The sequence below is a fragment of the Manis pentadactyla genome (genome assembly GCF_030020395.1).
Source record: "Manis pentadactyla isolate mManPen7 chromosome Y unlocalized genomic scaffold, mManPen7.hap1 SUPER_Y_unloc_5, whole genome shotgun sequence".
In the NCBI taxonomy this organism is placed as follows: Eukaryota; Metazoa; Chordata; class Mammalia; order Pholidota; family Manidae; genus Manis; species Manis pentadactyla.
Genome location: NW_026644610.1, coordinates 467,409 through 489,985, shown reverse-complemented (window position 1 = coordinate 489,985; position 22,577 = coordinate 467,409). Strand labels below are relative to the sequence as shown.

General features: G+C 39.1%; 1 protein-coding gene across 1 annotated transcript in view; it reads right to left on the bottom strand.

Annotated features, from left to right (window-relative positions):
• Positions 1-22,577, bottom strand: part of LOC130682319 (transcription initiation factor TFIID subunit 1-like) — a 93,647-nt gene that overhangs the window by 47,733 nt on the left and 23,337 nt on the right. The window contains exons 19-22 of the mRNA XM_057496702.1: positions 5,733-5,882; positions 5,426-5,545; positions 4,982-5,157; positions 4,174-4,357 (exon numbers count right to left, since the gene is read on the bottom strand). Coding sequence (XP_057352685.1) covers positions 4,174-4,357; positions 4,982-5,157; positions 5,426-5,545; positions 5,733-5,882 — 630 coding nt within the window. The remainder of the gene's footprint in view (positions 1-4,173; positions 4,358-4,981; positions 5,158-5,425; positions 5,546-5,732; positions 5,883-22,577) is intronic.

The window sequence follows — 22,577 nt, the reverse complement described above, 5'->3', positions numbered from 1 at the left end:
CAATATCTCTGATGAACATAGATGCATAAATTCTCAACAAAATATTAGCAAACCAAATTCAAAAATACATCACAAACATCATACAAGTGGTGTTTATCTCTGGGAAGCAAGTATAGTACAACATTCAAAAATCCATCAACATCATCCACCACATCAACAAAAAGGACAAAAACCACATGATCATCTCCATAGATGCTGAAAAAGCATTCGACAAAATTCAACGTCCATTCATGATAAAAGATCTCCAAAATATGGGTATAGAGGGAAAGTACCTCAACATAATAAAGGTCATATATGACAAACACACAGACAACATCATACTTAAAACACTGAGAAGCTGAAAGCTTTTCCTCTGAGATGGGGAACAAGACACGATGCCCACTCTCCCCACTGTTATTCGACACAGTATGGGAGGTCCTAGCCATGGTAATCAGACAAAACAAAGAAATACAAGGCATTCAGACTGGCAAAGAAGAAGTCAAACTGTCACTATTTGCAGATGACATGATATTGTACATAAAAAACCCTAAAGATTCCACTCCAAAACTACTAGAACAAATACCTGAATTAAGCAAAGCTGCAGGATACAAAATTAATACACAGAAATCGGTTGCTTTCCTACATGCTAATGATGAACTAGCAGAAAGAGAAATCAGGAAAACCTTTCCACTCACAATTGCATCAAAAAAGAATAAAATTCCTAGGAATAAACCTAAACAAGGAAGTGAAAGACATATACCCTGAAAACTACAAGACACTCTTAAGAGAAATTAAAGAGAACACTAACAAATGGAAACTCATCCCATGCCCTTGGCTAGGAATTAATATTGCTAAATTGGACATCCTGCCTAAAGTAATCTACAGATTCAATACAATCCCTATCAAAGTACCAACAGCATTCTTCAACGAACTGGAACAAATAGTTTTAAAATTCATATGGAACCACAAAAGACCCAGTATAGCCAAAGCAATGCTGAGAAGGAAGAATAAAGCAGGGGGGATCTCGCTTTCCAACTTCAAGCTCTACCAGAAAGCCACAGTAATTAAGACAATTTGGTCCTGGTACAAGAACAGACCCACAATCCAATGGAACAGAATACAGAGTCCAGGTATCAACCCAAAAATATATGGACAATTAATATATGATAAAGTAGCCATGGACATACAATGGGGAAATGACAGCCTCTTCAACAGCTGGTGTTGGCAAAACTGGACATTTATATGTAAGAGAATGAAACTGGATCACTGTCTAACCCCATAAACAAAAGTAAATTCACAATGGATCAAAGACCTGAATGTAAGTCATGAGGCCATAAAACTCTTAGAAAATAACATAGGCAAAAATCTCCTTGACATAAACATGAGTGACCTTCATGGACATATCTCCCAGGCAAGGGAAACAAAAGCAAAAATGAACAAGTGGGACTATATCAAGCTGAAAAGCTTCTGTATAGCAAAGGAAATCACCAATAGAACAAAAAGGCATCATACAGTATGGGAGAATATATTCATAAACTTCAGATTCGATAAAGGGTTGACATCCAAAATATATAAAGAGCTCATGCACCTCAACAAGCAAACAGCTAATAATCCAATTAAAAAATGGGCAGAGGAACCTAACAGTCAGTTCTCCAAAGAAGAATTTCAGATGGCCAATGGACACATGAAAAGAAGCTCCACATCCCTAGTCATCAGAGAAATACAAATTAAAGCCACAATGAGGTATCACCTCACACCAGTAAGGATGGCCAGCATCCAAAAGACTAAGAACAAATGCTGGTCGAGATGATTGGAAGGGGAACTCTCCTACACTGCTGGTGGGAATGTAAATTACATCAACCATTGTGGAAAGCAGTATGGAGGTTCCTCAAAAAACTCAAAATAGAAATACCATTTGACCCAAGAATTCCACTACTAGGAATTTACCTTAAGAATGACGCAGCACAATTTGAAAAAGACAGATACATCTCTATGTTTATCGCAGTACTATTTACAATAGCCAAGAAATGGAAGCAACCTAAGTGTCCATTGGTAGATGAATGGATGAACAAGATGTGGTACATATACACAATGGAATATTATTCAGCCATAAGAAAACAAATCTATCATTTGCAAAAACATGGATGGAGCTAGAGAGTATTATGCTCAGTGAAATAAGCCAGGCAGAGAAAGACAAGTATCAGATGATTTCACTCATCTGTGGAGTATAAGAACAAAGAAAAAATCTGAAGGAGCAAAACAGCAGCAGACTCACAGAAACCAAGAATAGACTAACAGTTCCCAAACAGAAAGGGACTGGGGAGGATGGGTGGGAAGGGAGGGATAACGGGTGGGGAAAAGAAAGGGGGCATTATTATTAGCATGTATAATGTGGGAGGGCAGAAATGGGGAGGGCTGTATAACACAGAGAAGACAAGTAGTGATTCTACAGCATCTTACTATGCTGATGGACAGTGTCTGTAACGGTGTATGTGGGGGTACTTGGGGATGGGAGGAGTCTAGTAAACATAAAGTTCCTCATGTAATTGTAGATTAATGGTACCAAAATAAAAAATAAAAAAGGCCTTTGCTCCCTGATGTTTATCACAGCACAATATAACATACAATAGCCAACCTATGGAAGCAACCTAAGTGTTCATCAGTAGATAAATGGATAAAGAAGGTGTGGTACATATACATAATGGAATATTGTTTAGCCATAAGAAGAAAACAAATCCTACCATTTGCATCATGGACCTATAGGGTATATGCTCAGTGATATAAGCCAGCTGAAGACAAGTACCAAATAATTTCATTCATCTGTGGAATATAACAACAAAGCAAAAAGGAGGAAAACAGCAATGGACCAACAGTTACAAGGGACTGGGGAGTGTCGGTGTGAAGGGAGTGCAAGGGGATTAAGGGGCATTATGATTAGTGCACCGAATGTAGTGGGGGGCATGGGGAAGGAAGTATATTGCACAGAGATGGCAAGTAATTACTATATAGCATCTTACTATGCTGATGGACAGAGACTGTAATGGGACATGTGGTGGGGACTTAATGGGGGGAATGTACTAGCCACAATTGTTGCTCATGTGAAACCTGAGCATAAGATTGTATATCAAGGATACCTTAATAAAAAAAAAAGTACCCACGCACCACAGAAACAAGTCCAGAGTATCCTTCTCAAACTTTAATTATGAATGAGTAGGAATCACCTGAGGATCTTGTTAAAATACAGAATCTAATCAGTAGGTTTGTGGTGAGCCCTGAGATTTCTGCATTACTAACAAGCTCCCATGTGATGTAGATACAGCTGATCCAGGACCACACTGGTAAAGAGGCTTTATTACATCTTTATAATGTAGTCAAAACAACAAAATTACACAAAGCTTTAACAAAGAGGAGAAAACAAAGGAAAAGACTACTATGAGTAAGAAGTTACGTAAACCTTCATCTTCAGCCTTTGTTCTCTCTCTGTATCTACAGCCAACTCTTCAGTTGCCTGCTTGCCATTTACACTAGGTAGTGGCATGGGGACCTCAAACTCCACACCTCCCTATGTTAAACCTGCTTCTTTCTTTGAAATTTGCTACTTTAATCAATGGTACCACCATCTTCCTAGCAAGCCCAGAGAGAAATTTTAAAGTCAGCTTGTATTTTTCCTCTTTTCATTTCCGAAGTCCATATATATCCCACACCACTTCAGGCCACTATCACCCTTCACCCTCAACTTCTGCCATTTTTGGCTGGTGGATTTTTAGCTCTTTTTAGGGGCTCAGACTCCTCTGAAAATCTTCTGAAAGCCATGGATTATCTCAGAAAAGGTACATTTGCTCAGAATTTGACATACTGATTGCAGAGGGTTCAAGAACCAACCCCCGAATTCATTCAGATTCTGTATTAAAAACTCTTACCCTCTATGAAGAATGCCCAGAAAGCTCACTTGATGGACAGCACTGAGAGCCCTGGCTTGGCCAGGCCTGATGCAGAGACAGCAGTGGACTGACAGTATCTCTTCCATCTATGCCCCACAACCTAGAGTCCAGTTTGCAGTCATCTTTCTTACCTCATCTACAGGTCACCTTTCTACACTCATCCCTACATCTGCTGCCTCCAGCATTGCCTCAGTGATTAGTTTGCAGTTATTTATACTTTTTAATCTTTCTCTTCTGTCTGTGAAGCCAGTACCTCACCCAATAACATCCTCTGTAGTTCCTTTCGCTCCTGCTCCTCCCGTTCATGTAGTAGCTGAGAACTGGTTTTCTTATTCTGCAACATGTTCTCGATGTTCTTTCCCATTTCTTCAAAGTCACTGTCTTCAGCTGAGCTGCTATCTGTGTCAGTTGATAAGATTTCAGTTGATGACAAAACCCTAAAAAGAGAAAAAAAACAATCTTAAATTAAGAGGAAATACAAGTTTACAAAGAGCTGAAGAAGCAGTTTGAGGCCACAGTAGGAAATTGGGAAGTCAGCCTTAAAAACAACACTCAAAATCCACTAAGACATGGGGCCCTTAATGGAAAAGCTTTACAAGTTTTCCTAGACATTTAGAGAACAAGGCAAGTTTAAAATATAAAATAGCAAAACTCTTTTAGAATTCCTGGAGAGACCCTGAGAAACACATCAATATATTATTGGTTATTCTGAATTAGGGCATTAACATCCTCTCAACAGTAAGCCTTCAGAGAACATACAACTTCCTGTCTCCTATCACCACTGTAATGGCTGTTAGGCCTAAGTAGGCCATAAAACTTGCCATGGAACCCAGAGCTCAAACCTAGCACCACTTGCCATTCAAAAACTTTTGCCAAGTTGCTTTGAATAAAGTAGGTACTCTAGCTGTATATGAACAGATGCATTCCTGAAATCTCCAGATACCTTACTACCTAGTTATATTATTAGGTGTGACTAAAACATAATTAGGTTTCCCCATTATAAAATAGTGTCTTGGTCGCCCCATTTTCCAGATTGGATTTTCTGCAGCAGTAAAACACACTTGTTCTGCAGGTCAAAGATGCGCTGACATTCCTCTTTGTAATGCTCTTGATGCTCAGCCACAGAAAACCTTGATCCACGAGCAAATTTACTCATGGGTCCCTCTCCAGGGTGGGCCTGTTCTGTTAACACTGTGCGTACAGCATCAATCACTTCCCAGCAGGAAAACTTTTTAATCTACAAGAGAGAGACACACACACCAATTATTCAGGGATTTCAAAGAGCAAACCAAGACACATGGTTAGAGAGCTAGACCAAAATAACAACACCCAAAATATTTTAAACAGAAAGCTTTAGAATTAAATCTTGAAAAAGAATCCAAGACCCATGCCACCACAATTTACACCACAAAATCCTCCACACAGTTTCTTGTATGTGCCTACTAGCTCTTCCTTCCTTGTGCAAAGCCCCTAGGAGCCTCTACGTTTTCCTCTTCCACACTCACCTTTTCCTCAAGCACACCGAATTTACGAAGAAGTTGCTTGGCATTTTTCAGAGAGAGGTGACGGAGATCTGCATCTGTTCCTGTCACTGTTTTCTTCACTAGCTGAGGCTCCTTATCATCCTATGTCATAAACAAAATACAACAAAACAGATAAGAATCCTAGAGAGCTGAATTCCTTGTAATAGCCACTTAAATCATCCTGTCAACTTAACTGCTTCCTAGATCATGCATCCTATCCATCACGACTCCTTAACCTTCCTTTCTTTCCTCCTTGATTCGCATCCTACAGAAATTCAGACACTCTCACCTTCTGCTGTGTTGGTTTCTTTGGAATCTTCACATACGAGAACCCTTCACCACACCCTGTGGGATCTGCCATCCCAGTCACCTCCAGGAGACACTTGCCCTTCATGGCATCAATGAAGGCCCTTGTGGTGTTCCAAGGAGCTGTGTGAACCTGACATATAGGAAAAGATGTAAGGGTTATGGAGCACATTTGCTCTATGTCTAGCCATGATAGAAAGTTGGATCAATTACAGTAACACAGTTTGATGCTTTTGTAAACTGTCCACAAAAACCAATTGTTACATAAAGCTGCCCAGGGCTTAGAGCTTGCTGTTCTTCTTTCCTATGGTAATTAAATCATGATATTAAATAGAAGTTAAGATTTCAGCCATTAGAAGAAGGAATATGTGGAACAGTGGTATCCTTCACTCCAATATTTGTTGAGCTTCCCTGAGAGTTCTCAGAGATGGTGTTGCCCCCATCCTTGTGATGCACAGAAGTTAGACTGATGACTGCATTTGTCTAATTACTTCTTTAGAATGACCCACATATTTTCATAATTAGATGATAAATCATGCTTTACAAAACACTAGCCCCAACCCGAGGAGCACTGAATCAGAGTCCACTTCACCTCTGCCGCTGGTTTGCTCGAAACAGTCTGTCCTCTCTCTCCTGGAATTCTGAATACCTTTCAGAAATCCCACAAAAACAGTAAGGAAATTAAGAGTAGGGGAATGTGTTTCTCCATTAGACTAGTTAAGACTACAAATGATTACCTAGAAAGTGATCGAGGAGGAGAGGATTAAAGATGGAGGCATGAGAGGTGAGACGGAGGCTTCCTTTTAAAACCACATAAAATACAAAAATTTAATTAATACGAGTAATCCTGAAAGTGCAACAGGAACGAGGGTTGTGCCAAACTGCATAAACCTGGTGAAAGGAATAAACCTCACAGAACAGAGTAAGGTACCAAAGCCATGGCCCGGCTGGACCCAAGCCCTTTCCCAACCCCAGCTCACTGCCAGGCAGGAAGAGAAACAGAGTGGGAAGGGAGTGGAGGGCTGAGACTGCTGAATACCTAACTCCAGAGATCTACTCTTTTAGCACATACACATCTTTCATGGTGCTTGCATGGTACTCTCGTGATTAGCTAAGACAGGCAGAATTCCTGGAGGACTGAGATTCCAGCCGCTTGTGGAAAGCAGGGATCCATATCCGGCAGCCCTGGGACAAAAGAAAGATGGGCAGTCTAAGAGACTTCCTAACGAGGAAGCCCTTAGCAAGAGGGCTGCTAAAGGGGCAAGGATTGCACAGAGCAGTAATGCTCAGGAGAAAGGAAAGTAGACAAATTGTCCGGGTGCACTCTGCCCAGCAGGTTGGGAGCTTTTACAGTCTTTAGGTGCTCCAGCTTCCTGGCCGGCTATGCACCACCAAGGAACCCCTCAGTGATACACACCAACTGCACATTCCTCCCAGCTAGCCCCACCTGGCTTACAAACTGGAAAACCCTACCCTGGCATTAGGACAGCCAGAGGGAAGATCTGTTTACAGCAACTACAAACGCAAAGCATAGAGGCTTATACCTGTGTGGTTGTCCCACTGGTTCAAACACTGGAGACAGTCACAGCAGCTGGGAAGCAGGAAACAGCTCTTTCCTCCCCCAGGCACCAATACCACTCCCCTGTGGCCCTTGACATTGCTTCAGGGGCTGAGCAGCTCCACAGAGTAGAGCTTCTGGATACGAGAGGGGCCCATACACAAATATGAAATGCCAAAGGAACCTGGTTGAAATTTAAATTATTAACACAACTCCTCAGGAACATTTAAATGACACTGACCTCATGAATCTTCCTGAAAGTGAGTTCAAAATAAAAATCATTAACATGCTTATGTAGGTACAGAAAAATATTCAAGAACTCAGGAGGGAATTCCGGTCGGAGATACAATCATTGAAGAGCACAATGGGGTATTAAAAGCAGATTAAAAATGGTGGAGGAGATGATAAATGAAATAGAAACTAGAAAAGAGGAATACAAAGAAGCTGAGGAACAGAGAAAAAAGGATCCCTTAGAATGAAAGAATACTGAGAGTACTGTGTGACCAATCAAACAGAACAATACTCACATTACAGGGGTAGAAGAAAGAGAAGAGAGGGAAAAAGTGATAGAAAGTGTCTCTGAGGAGGTAATTGCTGAAAACTTCCCCAATATGGAGAAGAAGATTGTCTTTCAGGCCATGGAGGTGCACAGATCTCCCAGGACAAAGGACACAAGGAAGACAACACCAAGACATAGAGTAATTAAAATGTCAAAGATCAAGGATAAGGACAGACTATTCAAAGCAGCCAAAGAGAGAAATTAGAACACATACAAGGGAAGCCCATCAGGCTATCATCAGATTTCATGGCAGAAACCTTATAGGCAGAAAGGAGTGGCGAGATTTATTTAATACAATGAAGGAGAAAGGCCTCGAACAAAGGGGCCCTTCGAACCAAGATTACTTGATTCGGAAAGATTATCACTTAAATTTGAAAGAGGGATTAAACAATTTCCAGACAACCAAAACCTGAAAGAATTTACCTCCCACAAACCATCTCTACAGTGTATTTTGGAGGGACTGCAACAGATGGAAGTGTTCTTAAGGTTTAGTAGTGTCAACACAGGTAATAAAACCACTTTAGAGAAAGTAGAACAGCTAATTACAAAGAAAATGCAAAATTAAATTAACTGTCCCCAAAGTCAATCAAGGGATAGACAAAGAGTACAGAATATGACCCCTAATATATAAAGAATGGAGGAGGAAGACACAGAAAAATAAAAAGAACCTTTAGACTGTTTGTAATACCATAATACGTGAGTTAACTTAGACTCTTAAGATAGTAAAGAAGTTAACCTTGAGCCTTTGATAGCCACGAATCTAAAGATTACAAAGGCAACAGGTACATACGTATCGATAATCACCCTAAATGTAAATGGTTTAAATGCACCAATAAAAAGACATAGAGCCACTGAATGGCTAAAATAACAAAACCCATCTATATATTGCATACAAGAGATTTACTTTAAACCCAAAGATATGCACAGACTAAAAGTGAAGGGATAGAAAAAGATATTTCATGCAATTAATAGGGAGAAAACAGCAGGAGTTGCAGTACTTGTATGAGAAGAAATAGACATCAAAACAAAGAAAGTAACAAAAGATAAAGAAGGACATTACATAATGATAAAGGGGTCAGTCCAACAAGAGAATATAACCATTATAAGTATCTATGTACCCAACACAGGAGCACCAAAATATGTGATAACAGAATTAAATGAAGAAATAGAATATAATGCATTCATTTCAGGAGACTTAACACACCACTCACTCCAAAGGATCAATCAACCAGACAGAAAATAAGTACACAGAGGCACTGAGCAACACATTAGAACAGATGGACCTAAATATTTCAAACAAAAGCCAACATAATTAAAAGGGGAAATAGAATACAGCACATTCATTTTAGAGACTTTAACATACCACTCACACCAAAAGACCGATCAATTAGACAGAAAATAAATAAGGAAACCAGAGGCACTGAACAATACACTGGAACAGATGGACCTGACAGATATCAACAGAATGTTACATCCAAAAGCAGCACAAAACACATTCTTCTAAAGTGCACATGGAACATTTTCAAGAATAGATCATATACTAGGCCAGAAAAAGTGCCTCGGTAAATAAGAAAAAGATTGAAATTATACAAACCAGTTTCTCAAACCACAAAGGTATGAAACCAGAAATAAATTACGCAAAAAAAATTTAAAAATCCACAAACAGATGGAGGCTTTACAAAATGCTCCTAAATAACCAATTGATCAATGACCAAATAACAACAGAGATCAAGCAATATATGGAGATAAATACCAACAATAATTCAACACCTCAAAGTCTGTGGAATGCAGCAAAGGCTGTGCTAAGACAGAAGTATATTGCAATACAGGCCTACTTAAGCAAAGAAAATCAATCCCATATGAACAATATAAATTCACTATTAACAAAACTAGAAAAGGAAGAATAAATGAGGCCCAAAGTCAGTTCAACGAGGGACATACTAAAGATTAGAGTAGAAATAAATAAAATTGAGAAAAATAAAACAACAGAAAGAATCAATGAAAGCAGGAAATGGTTCTTTGAGAAAATAAAAATGGATAAACCTCACTAGTAAGACTTATCAAGAAAAAAAGAGTTGATCTGGGGGCGGAAGATAGCGGCGTGAGTAGAGCAGCGGAAATATCCTCCCAAAACCACATACATCTATGAAAATATAACAAAGACAACCCTTCCTAGAATAAAGACCAGAGGACACAGGAAAATATCAAGACCACATCCACACCTGAGAGAACCCAGCACCTCGCGAAGGGGGTAAGATGAAAGCCCCGGACAGGTGGGAGACGAGCGTCCATCCCCCCAACTCCTGGAGGGAGAAGAATAGGCAGAGTGGGAGGGAGATGGAGCCCAGAACTGCCGAACACCCAGCCCCAGCCATCCGGGCCAGAGTGCAGACACTATACGTGCCCAGCGGGCCTTGGGGCAGTAAGAACAGTGAGCAGGCACCGGAGTGACATAAGAAAAGCGCGCGAACAATTTTTTTTTGCTGTTGTTTTGTTTTGTTTTGGCAAGCACTTTTTGGAAGTCTTAAAGGGATAGGGACCCCAATACTAGGGAAATAGGGCAGCAAGAACAGTGAGCGGGCACCAGTGGCCTGGAGCTGGACAACACCAGAAAAGCGAGGGCCCATTTTTTTTTTTCTCAGTTTTGTTTTGGCGAGCGCTTTTTGGAAGTCTCAAAGGGATAGGGACCCCAATACTAGGGAAACAGGGCAGCAAGACGCGTGAGCAGATGCCTGAGGCTGGCGCTGGAGAATAAAGAAAAACGAGCGGCCACCTTTTTTTTTTTTTCTAATTAAAAAAAATTTTTTTTTTATAATTAAAAAACCTTTTTTTTTTTTGTGGTCGTTGTTTTGTTTTGGCAAATGCTTTTTGGAAGCCTTAAAGTGGCAGGGCGGGACACTTAATCCAGAGGTAGGGAATCCAGGGATCACTGGGCACCCTAATCCCTGGGTTGCAGGGAGCAGGGAGGCCCTTTATGGAGATAAATAGCCTCCCAGCAGCTCCTGCTCCAACGCGACTCCACCATTTTGGAGCAGCTGCCCGAGCCAGGCCACGCCCACAGAAACAGCGGAAATTAACTCCATAGCAGCCGTACAGGAAGCAGAAGCCCTGTCTGCGCGCAGCTGCGCAGCACAAGCCACTAGAGGTCGCTGTTCTCCCAGGAGAGGAGGGCCACAAACCAACAAGAAAGGAAGTCCTTCCAGCCGTCACTCGTCCCAGCTCTGCAAACTACTCCTATCATCATGAAAAGGCAAAGCTACAGGCTGACAAAGATCACAGAGACAACACCAGAAAAGGAGACAGACCAAACCAGTCACCATGAAAAAGAATTCAAAATAAAAATCATAAACATGCTGACAGAGATGCAGAGAAATACACAAGAGATATGGGATGAAGTCCGGAGGGAGATCACAGATGCCAAAAAGGAGATCACAGAAATGAAACAAACTCTGGAAGGGTTTATAAGCAGAATGGATAGAATGCAAGAGGCCATTGATGGAATTGAAACCAGAGAACAGGAACGCATAGAAGGTGACATAGAGGATCTCCAGGAATGTAACAATATTAAGAGAACTGTGTGACCAATCCAAAAGGAACAATATCCCTATTATAGGGGTTACAGTAGAAGAAGAGAGAGGAAAAGAGATGGAAAGTATCTTAGAAAAAATAATTGCTGAAAACTTCCACAAACTGGGGATGGAAATAATCGAACAGACCACGGAAATACACAGAACCCAAACAGAAAGGATCCAAGGAGGACAACACCAAGACACATAATTAAAATGGCAAAGATCAAGGACAAGGAAAGAGTTTTAAAGGCAGCGAGAGAGAAAAAGGTTACCTATAAAGGAAAACCCATCAGGCTAACATCAGAATTCTCGACAGAAACTCTACAGACCAGAAGAGAATGGCATGATATATTTAATACAATGAAACAGAAGGGCCTTGAACCAAGGATACTGTATCCAGCACGACTATCATTCAAATATGACGGTGGGATTAAACAATTCCCAGACAAACAAAAGCTGAGGGAATTTGCTTTCCACAAACCACCTCTACAGAACATCTTACAGGGACTGCTCTAGATGGGAGCACTCCTAGAAAGAGCACACCACAAAACACCCAACATATGAAGAATCGAGGAGGAGGAATAAGAAGGGAGAGAAGAAAAGAATCTCCAGACAGTGTATATAACAGCTCAATAAGCGAGCTAAGTTAGGTAGTAAGATACTAAAGAGGAAAACCTTGAACCTTTGGTAACCACGAATTTAAAGCCTGCAATGGCAATAAGTACATATCTTTCAATAGTTACCCTAAATGTTAAAGGGCTGAATGCACAAATCAAAAGACACAGAGTAATAGAATGGATAAAAAATCAAGACCCATCTATATGCTGCTTACAAGAAACTCACCTCAAACCCAAAGACATGTACAGACTAAAAGTCAAGGGATGGAAAAACATGTTTCAAGCAAACAATAGTGAGAAGAAAGCAGGGGTTGCAGTACTAATATCAGACAAAATAGACTTCAAAACAAAGAAAGTAACAAGAGATAAAGAAGGACACTACATTATGATAAAGGGCTCGGTCAAACAAGAGGATATAACCATTCTAAATATATATGCACCCAACACAGGAGCACCAGCATATGTGAAACAAATACTAACAGAACTAAAGGGGGAAATAGACTGCAATGCATTCATTCTAGGAGACTTCAACACACCACTCACCCCAAAGGATAGATCCACCAGGCAGAAAATTGGTAAGGACACGGAAGCACTGAAGAACACAGTAGAGCAGATGGACCTAACAGAATCTATAGAACTCTACATCCAAAAGCAGTGGGATATACATTCGTCTCAAGTGCACATGGAACATTGTCCAGAATAGACCACATACTAGGCCACAAAAAGAGCCTCAGAAAATTCCAAAAGACTGAAATCCTACCAACTGACTTTTCAGACCACAAAGACATAAAACTAGAAATAAACTGTACAAAGAAAGCAAAGAGGCTCACAAAAACATGGAGGCTTAATGACACACTCCTAAATAATCAATGGATCAAGAACCTAATCAAAATGGAGATCCAGCAATATATGGAAACAAATGACAACAACACTAAGCCCCAACTTCTGTGGGACACAGCAAAAGCAGTCTTAAGAGGAAAGTATATAGCAATCCAAGCATATTTTAAAAAGGAAGAGCAATCCCAAAAGAATGGTCTAATGTCACAATTATCGAAATTGGAAAAAGAAGAAAAGAAGAGGCCTAAGGTCAGCAAAAGAAGGGACATAATAAAGATCAGAGAAGAAATAAATAAAATTGAGAAGAATAAAACAATAGCAAAAACCAATGAATCAAAGAGATGATTCTTCGAAGAAATAACAAAATAGATAAGCCTCTAGCCAGACTTATTAAGAAGAAAAGAGTCTACACAAATCAACAGCATCAGAAACGAGAAAGGAAAAATCACGACGGACCCCACAGAAATACAAAGAATTATTAGAGAATACTATGAAAACCTATTTGCTAACAAGCTGGGAAACCTAGGAGAAATGGACAACTTCCTAGAAAAATACAACCTTCCAAGACTGACCCAGAAAGAAACAGAAAATCTAAACAGACCAATTACCAGCAATGAAATTGAAGCGGTAATCAAAAAACTACCAAAGAACAAAACCCCCGGGCCAGACGGATTTACCTCGGAATTTAATCAGACACACATAGAAGACATAATACCCATTCTCCTTAAAGTTTTCCAAAAAATAGAGGAGGAGGGGATATTCCCAAACTCATTCTATGAAGCTAACATCACCCTAATAACAAAACCAGGCAAAGACCCCACCAAAAAAGAAAACTACAGACCAATATCCCTGATGAACGTAGATGCAAAAATACTCAACAAAATATTAGCAAACCGAATTCAAATATACATCAAAAGGATCATACACGCTGACCAGGTGGGATTCATCCCAGGGATGCAAGGATGGTAAAACATTCAAAAGTCATTCAACGTCATCCACCACATCAACAAAAAGAAAGACAAAAACCACATGATCATCTCCATAGATGCTGAAAAAGCATTTGACAAAGTTCAAGATCCATTCATGATAAAAACACTCAGCAAAATGGGAATAGAGGGCAAGTACCTCAACATAATAAAGGCCATCTAAGATGAACCCACAGCCAACATTATATTGAACAGCGAGAAGCTGAAAGCATTTCCTCTGAGATCGGGAACTAGACAGGGATGTCCACTCTCTCCACTGTTATTTAACATAGTACTGGAGATCCTAGCCACGGCAATCAGACAAAACAAAGAAATACAAGGAATCCAGATTGGTAAAGAAGAAGTTAAACTGTCACTATTTGCAAATGACATGACACTGTGCATAAAAAACCCTAAAGACTGCACCCCAAAACTACTAGAACTGATAGCGGAATACAGAAAAGTTGCAGGATACAAAATCAACACATAGAAATCTGTGGCTTTCCTATACACTAACAATGAACCAACAGAAAGAGAAATCAGGAAAACAACTCCATTCACAATTGCATCAAAAAAAATAAAATACCTAGGAATAAACCTAACCAAGGAAGTGAAAGACTAATACTCTGAAAACTACATGTCACTCTTAAGAGAAATTAAAGGGGACACTAACAGATGGAAACTCATCCCATGCTCGTGGCTAGGAAGAATTAATATCGTCAAAATGGCCATCCTGCCCAAAGCAATATACAGATTTGATGCAATCCCTATGAAACTACCAGCAACATTCTTCAATGAACTGGAACAAATAATTCAAAAATTCATATGGAAACACCAAAGACCCCGAATAGCCAATGCAATCCTGAGAAAAAAGAATAAAGTAGGGGGGATCTCACTCCCCAACTTCAAGCTCTACTCTAAATTCATAGTAATCAAGACAATTTGGTACGGGCACAAGAGCAGAGACACAGACCAGTGGAACAGACTAGAGAATCCAGACATTAACCCAGACATATATGGTCAATTACTATTTGATAAAGGAGCCATGGACATACAATGGCAAAATGACAGTCTCTTCAACAGATGGTGCTGGCAAAACTGGACCATTGTCTAACCCCATATACAAAAGTAAACTCAAAATGGATCAAAGACCTGAATGTAAGTCATGAAACCATTAAACTCTTGGAAGAAAACATAGGCAAAAACCTCTTAGACATAAACATGAGTGACCTCTTCTTGAACATATCTCCCCGGGCAAGGAAATCAACAGCAAAAATAAGTAAGTGGGACTATATTAAGCTGAAAAGCTTCTGTACAGCAAAAGACACCATCAATAGAACAAAAAGTAACCCTACATTATGGGAGAATATATTTGAAAATGACACATCCAATAAAGGCTTGACGTCCAGAATATATAAAGAGCTCACACGCCTCAACAAACAAAAAACAAGTAACCCAATTAAAAAATGGGCGGAGGAACTGAACCGACAGCTCTCCAAAAAAGAAATACAGATGGCCAACAGACACATGAAAAGATGCTCCACATCGCTAATTATCAGAGAAATGCAAATTAAAACTACAATGAGGTATCACCTCACACCAGTAAGGATGGCTGCCATCCAAAAAACAAACAACAACAAATGTCGGCGAGGCTGTGGAGAAAGGGGAACCCTCCTACACTGATGGTGGGAATGTAAGTTAGTTAAACCATTGTGGAAAGCAGTATGGAGGTACATTAAAATGCTCAAAACAGACTTACTATTTGACCCAAGAATTACACTCCTAGGAATTTACCCAAAGAATGCAGCAATCAAGTATGAGAAAGATCAGTGCACCCCTATTTTATCGCAGCACTATTTACAATAGCCACGAATTGGAAGCAACCTAAATGTCCATCGATAGATGAATGGATAAAGAAGATGTGGTACATATACACAATGGAATACTACTCAGCCAAAAAAAAGGGCAAATGCAACCATTTGCAGCAACATGGATGGAGCTGGAGGGTTTTATGCTCAGTGAAACAAGCCAAGAGGAGAAAGAGAAATACCAAATGATTTCACTTATCTGTGGAATATAAGAACAAAGCAAAAACTGAAGGAATAAAACAGCAGCAGAATCACAGAACTCAAGAATGGACTAACAGGTACCAAAGGGAAAGGGACTGGGGAGGATGGGTGGGTAGGGAGATATAAGGGGGGGGAGAAGTAGGGGGGTATTAATATTAGCATGCATGGGGGGTAGGAGAAAAGGGAGGGCTGTACAACACAGAGAAGGCAAGTAGTGATTCTACAACATTTTGCTATGCTGATGGACAGTGACTGTAAAGGGGTTTATAGGGGAGACCTGGTAAAGGGGAGAGCCTAGTAAACATAAAATTCCTTATAAGTATAGATTAGTGATACCAAAAACAAAACAAAAAAAAACAAAAAAAAAGGCAGTTCCTGTGTGGTAACCTCCAGTAAGTTCTACACAAGGGTTTAAAGGGCATATAAAAGTGTAGGGAAGGGTCTTTTTGTGTTTATACAGAGGATCAAAGCCTAATTGGCCTACCCCAAAAATGAACTAAGATACGATATGAAAAAGAACTTCCAACATCTGCACTCTCGAGAAGACTCATGCCAGAAGATGATCATCAAAAAACCCCAACAAAGATCCACGCACTGCTACAGCTGTACATGCACTCATCCCACCAGTTCCTGGAATTGCCATGGGAATGAGGAAGGAGATATCTAAGCTGGCCTGTACATACAGTAAAACAACAAATTTGACTGGATCTATACTGTTGGAACTCAACCAAGAATTTGGAGAAGTGCAAATTGTAGCGCTCCAAAGTCTTACAACTACAGACTATTTACTGTTAAAAGAACATACGGCATGTGAACAGTCCCCAGGAATGGGTTGTTTTAGTTTGTCTGATGTCTCTCAGACTGTTCAAGTTCAGTTGGACAATATCCACCATATCATAGATAAGTTTTCACAAATGCCTAAGGTGCCTAACTGTTCTTGGTTTCACTGGAGATGGCTGGTAATTACAGATATGCTTTGGTTATGTAACTATACTCATATTATGTTAATGTGTTTGCGCAATTTAAGTACTAGCTTAAAACCTATACATGCTGAAGTTACTCTACAAGAAGATATGTCAAAGAAATAATCAATATTCCCATGTTTTCCTCCACCTGCTACTTCTATAGCTTTTCTTCTTCCTTCCTAATTACAACCCTTAAATAGAATTGGTGCCTCATATCAAATTTACCGAGTATCATAATTCTTCCAAGTGGTTAAAATACCTCAAGACAAATGCTGAGCATAGAAGCTACAGGGCATAAATCTGCAAAGAAATAAAAAGCTAACCATTTCAAACAATAAGGCTTCTCTATCACTTACCAAGTTTACATTTCCCTGTATGGCCCCGGAAGATGACTGGTTAGCCAGAGATGGGTAAGATTCCTCAAGGGAGGAACAACCTAAAACAGGCACAGTTGCAGGGGGGTCATCAGGTGAGAAATTGGGGATCAACAGAGGTGAGGCTTAGAACCTCACCCCCCTGTTCTGAGAGAAATCTTCTGCATACGTGGATGTTTTACTGCCCTTGTGCAGCTTGGATTAACACATAGTCTACAGGAACCCACTTGATCATCTACATTTGCTCTCTTACAACACTAAACTATGTTTTCTACTTTTATCTTGTATCTACCTACCACTTCAGCATTTTATTAAAAATAATAATAATAAAGAGAGATATGTGGAATCCACATATAAATCAAGTATAAAAATGAAATGAGTATTCATATTTGAACTGTTTATAGTTCATAATGCATGAACAAAACTGAAAGTTTCTGTGATGACTGCCCTTGTACTGTTCACTATGTAACTTATTCACTATGTAAGAATTTGTTCTCCATGTAAGAACTTGTTTGTTATGCCTCAGAAGATTGGAGACTGACGAAAATTAGGCTTGGGGTGGATTAATGATTGTGCATTGAGCATTGACTTCCCTAAATTTTATTGTTGTTAACATGCATTTGATCAATAAATATGAAAGATGCCCTCACAAAAAAATAAAAAGTACACACTTCCAATGGTAAAATAAATAAGTAACCGAGATGTAGTGTATAGCATAAGGAATATAGTCAAGATATTTTAACAGCTTGGTATGGTGATAGCTGCTACCTAGAATTGTCATCAATATAAATGTTGAATCACTATGTTGTACACCTGAAACTTATGTAATGTAGTACTGTGTGTCAACTACCCTTCAATAAAAAATAATTATCTAAAAAATTTTAAAAAATTAAAAAGAGTCTACGCACATAAACAGAACCAGAAATGACAAAGGAAAGATCAAGACAGACACCACAGAAATACAAAGAATCAGTACAGAATACTGTAAAAAATTAATGCTATCTGGATAACCTAAAAGAAACGGACAACTTTCTAGAAAAGTACAACCTTCCAAGGCTGACCCAGAAAGAAATAGAGAATCTGAACAGAACAATTACCAGCAACAAAAATGAACTGGTAATAAAAAACCGGCCTAAGACCAAAATCCCTGGAACAGATGGAATCACCACTGAGTGTTATCAAACATTTAGTTAAGACCTAATACCCATCCTCCTTAGAGTTTTCCAAAGAGTAGAACAACAGGGAATACTTCTAAGGTCATTCTATGAGGATCACTCTAATACCAAAAAGAAGGAAAAACAAAACAAAAAAAGAAAATTACAGACCAATATCCCTGATGAACCCAGACGCAAAAAATACTCAACAAAATATTATTAAACCGAACTCAAAAATACATCAGAAAGATCATCCATTATGATCAAGCAGATTTGTTCCAGAGATGCAAAGAGGGTATAACTTTAGAAAATCCATCAATAAAAAGGAGGACAAAACCACATAATCATTTCCAGAGATGGAGAAAAAGCATTTGACAACATTCATTCATTATAAAATCTCTCAACAAAATGGGAATAGAGGGCAAGTACCTCAACATAATAAAGGCCATATATGACAAACCTACAGCCAACATCATACTTAATAGCGAGAAGCTGAAAGCTTTTCCTTTAAGATTGGGAACAAGACAAGAATGCTCACTCTCCCCACATCTATTCAACATAGTACTGGAGGTCCTAGCCACAGCAGTCAGACAACACAAAGAAATAAAAGGCATCCAGATTGGAAAAGAAGAAGTTAAACTGTCCCTGTTTGCAGATGACATGATATTGTACATAAAGAACCCTAAAATCCACTACAAAACTTCTACACCTAATATCTGAATTCAGGAAAGTTGCAGGATACAAAATTAATATGCAGAAATCTGTGGCATTCCTATACACTAACAATGAACTACTAGAGAGACAAATAAGAAAAACAATTCCATTCACAGTTGCATCAAAAACAATGAAACACCTAGGAATAAACCTAAAAAAGATGGTGAAAGACCTATACTTTGAAAACTACAAGACACTCATGAAAGAAATTAAAGAAGATACCAATAAATGGAAATACATCCCTCATGCTCATGGATAGAAAGAATTAATATTGTCAAAATGGCATTCCTACCTAAAGCAATCTACAGAATCAATGCAATTACTATCAAAATTCCAACAACATTCTTCAACAAACTACAGAAAATCGTTCTAAAACTCATATGGAAACACAAAAGACGGGGAAGAGCTGAAGTAATCCTGAGGAGCAAGAATAAAACAGGGGACATCATACTCTACTACAAAGTCACAGTACTCAGGATTATTTGGTACTGGCACAAGAACAGACCCAAAGACCACTGGAACAGAATAGAGTCCAGATATTAACCCAAACATATACAGTCAATTAATACACGATAAAGCTGCCATGGATATACAGTGGGGAAATGACAGCTTCTTCAACAGCTGGTGCTGGCAAAACTGGACAGTTACATGTAAGAGAATGAAAGTGGATCACTGTCTAACTCCATACACAAAAGTAAATTCAAAATGGATCAAAGACCTGAATGTAAGTCATGAGACCATAAAACACTTAGGAAAAAAAAGCAAAAATCTCTTGGACATAAACATGAGCAACTTCTTAAAGAACATATCTCCCGGGCAAGGGAAACAAAAGCAAAAATGAACAAATGGTACTATATCAAGCTGAAAAGTTTCTGTACAGCAAAGGACACCACCAATAGAACAAAAAGGCATCCTACAGTATGGGAGAATATATTCATAAATTACTTCAACGAACTGATCTGATAAAGGGTTGACATCCAAAATATATAAAGAGCTCATGCACCTCAACATACAAAAAGCAAATAATCCAATTATAAAATGAGCTGAGGAGTTGAACAGACAGTTCTCCAAGGAAATTCAGATGGCCACAGACACATGAAAAGATCCTCCACATTGCCAGTTATCAGAGAAATACAAATTAAAACCACAATGAGGTATCACCTCACACCATTTAGGATGGACAAAACAGAAAAGACAAGGAACAACAAATGTGGGTGAGGATGTGGAGAAAGGGGAACCCTCCTACACAGCTGGTGGGAATGAAATTAGTTCAACCATTGTGGAAAGCAGTATGGAGGTTCCTCAAAAAGCTCAAAATAGAAATAACACTTGACCCAGGAATTCCACTACTAGGAATTTACCCTAAAATGCAGCAGCCCAGTTTGAAAAAGACAGATGCACCCCAATGTTTATCCCAGCACTATTTACAATAGCCAAAAAATGGAAGCAACCTAAGTGTCCATCAGTAGATGAATGGATAAAGAGATGTGGTGCATATATACAATGGAATATTATCCAGCCATAAGAAGAAAACAAATCCTACCATTTGCAACAACATGGATGTAGCTAGAGGGTATTATGCACAGTGAAATAAGCCAGGCGGAGAAAGACAAGTACCAAATGATTTCACTCATCTGTGGAGTATAAAAACAAAGAAAAAACTGAAGGAACAAAACAGCGGCAGAATCACAGAACAAAAGAATGGACCCATAGTTACCAAAGGGAAAGGGACTGTGGAAGATGGGTGTGAAGGTAGGGTTAAGGGGGGGAAAAAGAAGGGGGACATTATGATTAGCATGTATAACGTGGGGGGTGGGGCACGCACACCTCAACAAAAAAAGGCAAATAATCCAATTAAATATTGGCACAAGATCTGAACAGACACTTCTCCAGAGAAGAAATTCAGATGGCCAACAGACACATGAAAAGATGCTCCACATAGCTAATCATCAGAGAAATGCAAATTAAAACCACAATGAGATATCACCTCACACCAGTAAGGATCACCACCATCCAAAAGACAAACGACAAATGTTGGCAAGGTTGTGTAGAAAGGGGAACCGTCCTACACTGCTGGTGGGAATGTACATTATTAGTTCAACCATTGTGGAAAGCAATATGGAGGTTCCTCAAAATAGAAATAGCATTTGACCCAGGACTTCCACTCCTAGGAATTTACCCTAAGAATGCAGCATCCCTATTTGAAAAAGACATATGCATCTCTATGTTTATCACAGCACTGGCTATGTTTACAATAGCCAAGAAATGGATGCAACTTAGGTGTCCATCAGAAAATGAATGGATAAAGATGTGGTACACATACACAAGAGAATATTATTCAGCTATAAGAAGAAAAATCCTACCATTTGCAACAACATGGATGGAGCTACAGGATTTCATGCTCGGTGAAATAAGTCAGGTGGAAAAAGACAAGTGTCAAATGATTTCACTCATCTGTGGAGTAGAAGAGCAAAGAAAAAAACTGAAGGAACCAAACAGCAGCAGAATCAAAGAACCCGAGAGTGGACTAACATTTACCAAAGGGAAAGGGATAAGGGGATAAAAGAGGGGCATTACTATTAGCAGACATGTTGGGGGTTGGGTTGGGAGGGGGTATGCACAGGAAGGGCTGTACAACACAGAGAAGACAAGTAGTGATTCTATAGCGTCTTACTACACTGATGGACAGTGTTTGGGGGTATGCGGGGGAATTGGTGATGGGGGGAGTCTAGTAAACATAATGTTCCTCATGTAATTGCAGATTAATGAAACCAAAATAAATAAAATAAAATAAAATAAAATAAAATAAAATAAAATAAAATAAAATAAAATAAAATAAAATAAAATAAAGAAAAAAAAATAACTGAATGAAGAAATAAAAATAAATAAATAAAGATGGAGAACATCTTTGCAAATCACATACCTCTTTAAGGACTCAGACCTAGTATACATACATAAGTTTCAAAACCCAATAATAAGAAAAACAACTAATTCAAAATAAAAATGGGAAAAAAAGATGAACAGGTGACCAAAAATGTTATGTATATAAATAGGCAGACACTAAACATCCTTAGCCATTAGGGAAATGGAAATTAAAGCCACAAGCACTAGAAAGGCCATAATTAAAAAAATCAGAAAACAGCTAGTCTTGACAAAGATGTGGAGAAACTGAGACCCTGATACCCTGTTGGTAGAGATGAAAAATGGTGCAGCCACTATAGAAGCCTGACAGTTCCTCCAAAGGTTAGACACAGAATTATCACATGACCCAGTAATTCCACTTTTAAGTATTTACCCAAGAAAAAAGGAAACATACATCCACACAGAGATTTATACATGAATATTCATAGTAGTTTATTCCTAACAGTCAAAAACTAGGAACAACGAAATATCCTTAAAGATATGTGATTAGTTAAACTAACTGTGGTACATCCAGACTATGGAATA